Genomic DNA, 7,971 nt, shown 5'->3' with positions numbered 1-7,971 from the left:
CACTCCCCCCCCTTATCACCTGAATCTCCTCCTAGAGCACCATTGAGTTCTTTGTAACCAAATGTCTCTCAGAGGGGCGTGGGGAGGGGCTCCTTATTTTCATCTAAAGTAACAGACAGAGAATCAGCACTTTGGAAACAGGGCTGAAACAGAGGGGATTATGGGTAATGCTGCAATGATCTGTTTGGTGTTTCAGCCAATCAGAGACAGGCTCTGGATATATCTGAGACCTGTCATGTATTGATGAAGAAGAGTAGCTGACAGGAGCTTCATCATCATTAGCACTGTTAGCATTAGCAGCTACAGAGTAGATATGACCAGAGGAGGGAAGTAGTGAGTACAAATACTTAGTTACTGCACCTCAGTACGTGTTTCTGGCGTCAGTACTTGACTCCACGACTTATTGTTCTAAGGACTCTTAACTTTGACTTGTTCCATGTTTCAGGAGACCACCTGTCCCTCAGCTGTGACGTCTCTAAAGAACAGGAAGTGCAGAGGAGCTTCCAGACCATCCAGAAAACCTGCGGCAGCGTCTCGTACCTGGTGAACGCCGCCGGCATCAACAGGTGTGAACACCTGAGCTGCTGATGCATCATGGGGGATTCAGACACACATCTCTGCACTATAATTACACTATAAAAAATATTATTATTATTATAAATACAACTTTATGTCAACAATTTAATATATATGGTTTACGAATATGAGGTAAAAAGTGTGTGTGTGTGTGTGTGTGTGTGTGCGCGTGCAGGGACTCCCTCCTCCTGAGGACCCCCCCTCACCTCATGGTCTCTATGCTCCACACTAACCTGCTGGGCTCCATGCTGACCTGCAGGGCGGCGCTGCGCAGCATGCTGCGGCCACCAGGCGGCGCCATCGTCAACATCGGTGAGGAAATCCAGCTGTGGTTCTTATTCTGGACACTAGGGGGCAGCGTGCATCACTTTAGGATTTAGAGGCCATTACATTAACATTTAATTTATTTTAACCCTAAAAATAAACAAAGAACTGGAACATTATGAATCTTGTTTCTTTTTAACCCTTTTTTACACATTAATATTCACAGAGACAAGTTGTATACGATGTTTCCTCTTCACGCTCTGCTGCATATTCTCTACTTTTTAAAGCTGTTTTCATTCTATTGTTTATTTCTACTCTTTCATTTCTACTCATGTGCAATGCAGCTCCCAATTTGGGATCAATAAAGTACCTCTAATCTTTTAAGTGCAGTAAACACATGAAGCTTGCTGCCAGAGCTTATTTACAACCTTCCTGTTTGTTGTTGTTGTTGTTGTTGTTGTTGTTGTTGTCCCAGGCTCTGTGGTGGGTCTGAAGGGGAACGCGGGTCAGAGCGTCTACAGCGCCTCGAAGTCCGGTCTGCAGGGCTTCACTCGCTCTCTGGCTAAAGAGGTGGCTTCAAGAAACGTCAGAGTCAACCTGCTGCTTCCAGGTACACAACAACAACACAACAACAACAACATTGCATTACATCTAGCTGACGCTTTTATCCAAAGAAACTCACAATAAGTGCAAAAACCATAAATAACCAAACTCTGAACAACAAGGGAGGAAATATTCACTTCAAGCGAGTCATACCATAATCAGTGAGTTAGTTACACGGCCTATATTTAATCAATCAATCAATCAATCAATCAATCAATGTTTATGAATATAGCCCAATATCACAAGTATTACATTTGTCTCAGTGGACTTCACAGTTTGTACAGAACATCAGTGACAATACGACCCCCTCTGTCCTTAGACCCTCTGTCCTTAGACACTCTGTCCTTAGACACTCTGTCCTTAGACACTCTGCCCTTAGACCCTCTGCCCTTAGACCCTCTGCCCTTAGACCCTCTGTCCTTAGACCCTCTGTCCTTAGACCCTCTGTCCTTAGACCCTCTGTCCTTAGACCCTCTGCCCTTAGACCCTCTGTCCTTAGACCCTCACATCGTACAAGGAAACACTTCCAGAGAAACCCCAGAGTTTAAAGGAACATGGGAGAAACCTCAGGGAGAGCAACAGAGGAGGGGTCCCTCTCCCAGGACGGACAGACGTGCACTAGATGCCGTGTGTAAATCAAAGAGATAATACATTTACAACATAGGTAGACCAAATGTTTGGAAATGCATGTGTCTATAATAAGAAGATGAATCCACGAGGATATCCATCCAGGACTCAGGATCCAGGGCTCGCGATCCAGGAAGCTGGGTTGTTGGGAACATGAGAGTACACAGGTACAGACAGAGAGAAGGAAGAAGGAAGGCTTTTCCTAACTCTGGTTAGTCCACGTGCTGCAGCATTTTGAATCAGCTGAAGCCACTTCACTGACTTCTTGGTACACCCTTTTATAACATACAAACAATAAAAGGACATCATACATTATATTTACACGCTACAATTACATAGTTATCAACATTTACAAGTACCCATAGTATCACAGTGCATTCATATAGACCAGATCCCCATAGTCCAGCACAGGTCAAAAGGTCACAGAGCCTTTTCCTGGCTTCAAGTGAGAAACAGGACTTGTTTCTGAAAAAGAAACCTGGCTTCACCCTCAGCTTTCTGAGCAGGTTATTGACCTGAAGTTTAAAAGAGAGACAATCATCAAGCCAGATACCAAGGTATTTGTAACAGGTAACCACTTGGAGTACTTGTCCTTGCATAGTAACAATATCCAAAGCAGTCTCTGGAGTCTTTTTAGCTTTAGAAAAGAGCATTACCTTGGTTTGATCAACATTTAAAAGAAGCTTTAGTTCAGAGAGCTGAGTCTGAATAATGTTAAAAACAGCCTGTAATTCAACACCAGCCTCCTTAATGGAGGGACCTGCACAGTACATCACGGTGTCATCCGCATAAAAATGTAAAGTAGCTTCATCCACATTTTCACCTAAACTATTGATGTAGATGGAGAATAAAAGTGGACCTAAAACAGAACCTTGAGGAACACCATTAGTAATGTTCAACCACTCAGAAGACAGCCCATCAAAATGAACACATTGGGACCTTTCAGAGAGGTAGTTCACAAACCACCCACTGCATGGCTGGATAAGCCAATACTGAGTAGCCTCTGCTTTAAGATGCGATGATCGACGGAATCAAAACGCTTTGGAAAGGTCAATAAATAGAGCTGCACAACTCTGCTTATTATCTAAAATACTTGTAATGTCATTCACCACTTTCATTGTGGCAGTGATGGTGCTATGTTGCTTTCTGAAGCCTGACTGATGTTTAGACAGGATGTCATTGTTACATAGAAACTCCTTTACCTGTTCACTCACTAGGCGTTCAAGAACCTTAGCCAGAACTGACCATTTAGAGATTGGCCTATAGTTATTTAAAACAGTTGCCTCCCCTCCTTTCAGCAAAGGCAGGACATACGCTGACTTCCACAATTTTGGAATTGTGTTTGTGCTGAGGGAGAGGTTAAAAAGAGAAGTGAGAGGTGGAGCAATACAATCTGCAGCTATCTTTAAAAAGAAAGGTTCTACGTTGTCCGGGCCGGCCGGTTTCTTAGGATCTAACTTAGATAATGCTTCACGAACAACATCAACAGTAAAAGGAGTAAAACTGAAAGGGTTTTCCAGACCACATTGTTCAGAGTCACAGACTGTGGTGTTCACAGAAGCAGAGTTAGTCACAGAATCAAACAGAGAGCCACAGGACACAACATGCTCATTAAAGCAATGTAACATAGGTGGCCCTGTCCGATATAGAGCCAGATGCTGTGGTAAGGCACGGAGGTAGCTCATTACGGATCTCACCGGTGGATAGCGATTTTATGGCTTTCCAAAATGTTCTAGGATTATTCAGGTTTTCTGTGGAAACTGACAAATAGTACTTTGACTTAGCACTTTTGACATGTGAAGTGAAGCTATTTCTTAGCTGCCTAAAACGCAGCCATTCTACCTCTGAGCCTGATTTCCTAGCCTTTGCCCAGGCCTTGTTTCTCTCATGCAGGAGACTGGACAGTTCAGCAGGAAACCAAGGATTGTCTCGTCCCTTTACTCTAAATGTACGTAGGGGTGCATGTCTATCTATGATCTCCATAAAACCAAGATAAAAATAAGACCATGCAGTTTCTACATCAGCACACAGATCGATTTTTCCCCAATCAAACCCAAACAGATCATGAACAAAACCCTGCTCCACAAAATGTTTATGTGTCTCTTAATAATAATACGAGGTTTAACCTTTTGGACCTTAGTGTCCCTAATTGTGGCTACAGCACAGTGGTCACTCACATCATTCACAAAGACTCCCACAGATGGGTATTTATAGGGAACATTAGTTAGAATGAGATCAATTAGGGAGGATTTATTAGGGGACTTAACGTTAGGGCGAGTAGGACTGTCAACAATCTGAGTAACATTCAGAGAGATACAAAGGTTTTTAAAATCCTCTGATACTGCAGTTAACCAGTCCCAGTTCAAATCTCCAAGCAGCACTATTTCCTTGTAGTCAAGTTGAGATAAAAGATTAGCCAACAAAGACAAGGAGTCCTTGCCAGCTGAGGGGGTCTGTAACAGCCCACCACCATGACCTGTTGCTCCTCATGGATTTCTTCTGGTCGGGTCATCACTGGGTGCCAGCATCGGTCCTGTACCTACCTGTGGCGGAGGGGGGGCAGGGCCTCGTGGACATTACTGCGAGGACTGCTGCTTTTAGACTGCAGGCAGCTCAGCGGCTGCTGTATGATGCCTCTCCCTGCTGACTGGCTATGGCCCGGCTGTTGCTCTGGAGGGCAGGGGGCTTTGGTTTGGATAAACACCTGTTTCTGCTGAAGGCCCCTGCGTACAAGATAACTGGACTTACACCTTTTTACTGCTCAGTCATCAATGCCTGGAAGATTCTGAGTTTCACCAGACCACCCGACCCCCGGCCTGGGATGTGGCTGTTTGAGGAGCCACTGTTTGACACTGGTTTTCTTTCTGGAACCCTTTTCTCTTCAGCCATCCTAAAGAACGCGTTCATCGAAGCGGGAGTGGTCAAACTTGGCCATTTGACGGGGGTCTCCACAGAAACACCGGCTGAGGTGACGGGCATTCGATCAACCCGAGTTCTGGAGAACTTGGTAGATGAGGTGTGGCAGTCGCTGTCCTGCGGTGGGGGAATGGAGAGAGGAGGATGGTCTCCTGCTATCACTGGGGACTCTAACACCTGGAACGTTCAGCTCCTGCAATGGGAAGCAGCTTTACCTTAGCTGCGTAAAGGTGCTAAACATCAGCTCGCTCGCAGGCGTCAGAGAGTCGAGGTGGACGGATGTGTTTGGCTTGGGCTCTTCCCCTCAGGGCAGCTGGAGGGTCCTGTAGAAAGCTCCGGTTGAGAAACGGATGGCAGACATCCAATGGAGAATCATACACGGAGCAATAGCTACTAACAAATACAGAGCTCATTTTGACCCGGGCCCAAGGGGGCGCTGTCCGTTCTGTTTTATAGCAGAAACATTGGAGCATTTAGTGGTGTCCTGTCCCAGATTAGCTGGTCTAAAACAAATGTTACAGGAGTGGGTGGAAGGGTTGGGGAGGTTTTCTCCATAGCACTTTGTGTCCTTGGCCCCAAATACACCCTGAAAAAGAGGGAAACTTTAGTACTGATACATTTCTTGTTTGCTAATGCAAAATGAGCGATCTGGAAAAGTAGAAAGAACCAAGTTGCTGGAGTGGGATGGACGGATGCAGTGCTCTGTCTGAGGGGGCTGGTGGCAGCGCGTCTGAGGGTGGAGCATGCTACACACTGATCCACCATCTGCAGGGGGTTCTGGATGTGTGGGCTGTTGGGCAGGGTCTGTGCTCACTGGGGGAGAAGGACTCTCTACTATTGAAGTTTTAAAGGATAGGTGTAGTCTTTGTTTTTAAAGTGTGTAAAAGAGGATGTTTTCAAATGATATTTATTTGGAAGTCATGAAAATCTGTTTATTTATTAGATTTTGTAATGTATTAGGTTTTTTCCAACTCTTTTGCAGGGTGGGTGTATAGTTCAAACAAATGCAAACACAATTTGTTTTAAAAATCTTATCTTACCTCAACTCACATTATCTTATCTTACCTTATCTTATGTTATCTTATCTTATCTTATCTCATCTCACCTTACCTTATCTCATCTTACCTTATCTCATGAACCCCCTCGTCCTGCAGGTTTTATCCGGACCAACATGACGGAGGGTCTTGAGGATTCGGAGCGTCTGATCCCTCTCCGGAGGTTTGGGACCGGACAGGAAGTGGCTCAGGCCGTCCTCTTCCTGCTGGAGAGTCAGTATATGACGGGGGCGGAGCTACTGGTGGACGGGGGGCTGCATCTCAGCATGTAGAACACACACACACACAAATTAAATTCTGTGTTTGAATGCCATCTGTTGCTTCTCTCTGTTGTATATCTGATTAAAGTGAACAGTGAGAAAGAAACTGCTTATTAAAGATGCCTATAAGAAGCTTTTACAAATAAATAAACTTCTTCTTCCTGTAAAAGCAGCACAAGTGCATTATGGGAATGTAAATACTATGGTGTTGATTCTTGAATAAAACTGTATATGAACTCTTTAAACTGTTTTATTCTCCAACATTATGTCTGATGACCACACACACACACACACACACACACACACACACACACACACACACACACACACACACACACACACACACACACACACACACACACACACACACACACACACACACACACACACACACACACACACACACACACACACACACACACACACACACACACACACACACACACACACACACACACACACACACACACACACACACACACACACACACACACACACACACACACACACACACACACACACACACACACACACACACACACACACACACACACACACACACACACACACACACACACACACACACACAGTTATATAAATATATACAATTTCAGAATCAAACAGAGCACTCTCATAATAACGTAACACTATCAGAGACTGGATATATCCCCCCCCCTCTCTGGTCGCTACAATGAGGGAAATAAATGACGGGCCAAAAGTTTTATTTACAAGTATTAAAAGTAAGCAGAGGACACCAAACCAACTGAGACCTGTCTGTCCGCCGCATCTACGCACACACTGTACCACACACACCTACACACTGTACCACACGCACCTACACACTGTACAACACACACACCTACACACTGTACCACACACACCTACACACTGTACCACACGCACCTACACACTGTACCACACGCACCTACACACTGTACCACACACACCTACACACTGTACCACACACACCTACACACTGTACCACACACACCTACAGCTCCTAAAGCATAATCAGGCTACAGCCGTTGTGTATTTTATTTTGTGAAGCACTAAATGGTTTTAGAAAAATATCGACTTTGTTTGTAGATATCTACTAAACTAAAGCAAATAAAGAGAGTCGGCCTGTTATACTGAGTGATATATATTATACACACTGCTCTGCTTTCTACACGGACCTCACAGCTGTTCTCTTTGGAAACATCGCGTCTGATGAAAGCAGTTAATAAAATAATATCCAGGGGATGCATGCAGAGCTGTGATTGGCTGAGATAAGTCCGGCCGTGCGTCTCGACTCTTTGAAACATCTCTGTTCCCGGAAATGCATCCACGAAGGAGCCGTGGAGGACTGTGGAGGACCCATCAGTGTCTCCTCGGTTAGAGCTCCTCCAGAGAGCCTCCTCGACGCTCGATGCTCGGTCCTCAATGTGCATTTAGAGAAATGAGATGTCCTTCAACATGGCGCGCTGAAATCCATTTCCGGGTCACTACCGGAGGACCGAGGAGTCGAGGAGGGGGAATTGATGAAATGAGATACGGCCACAGAGGGATTAGCTCTGGTGTATTGTGGTGCAAACATAAACAACTTAAGACCAAGACCAAACATGTACTTGAAAGAAATCTCAAGATAATACCAAAGGAAGGCCAATAGGGGTAGCTGCTCTCAGGAGGGA

General features: G+C 45.0%; 1 protein-coding gene across 1 annotated transcript; it reads left to right on the top strand.

The window, feature by feature from the left end:
- Nucleotides 1-445: 445 nt before the first annotated feature.
- Nucleotides 446-6,543, top strand: LOC117475799 (carbonyl reductase family member 4-like; the record flags this gene model as incomplete). The annotated part of the gene is given in 4 exon segments (XM_034122148.1): nucleotides 446-566; nucleotides 752-888; nucleotides 1,316-1,450; nucleotides 6,141-6,543. Coding segments are annotated over 4 exon segments (566 nt in total), but the record flags the coding sequence as incomplete, so codon positions are not given.
- Between the last annotated feature and the right edge of the window lie 1,428 nt (nucleotides 6,544-7,971).

The sequence above is a fragment of the Trematomus bernacchii genome, unplaced genomic scaffold (genome assembly GCF_902827165.1).
Source record: "Trematomus bernacchii unplaced genomic scaffold, fTreBer1.1, whole genome shotgun sequence".
In the NCBI taxonomy this organism is placed as follows: domain Eukaryota; kingdom Metazoa; phylum Chordata; class Actinopteri; order Perciformes; family Nototheniidae; genus Trematomus; species Trematomus bernacchii.
The sequence above is the reverse complement of the archived record's forward strand: the minus strand, read 5'-3'. Positions and strand labels throughout refer to the sequence as shown.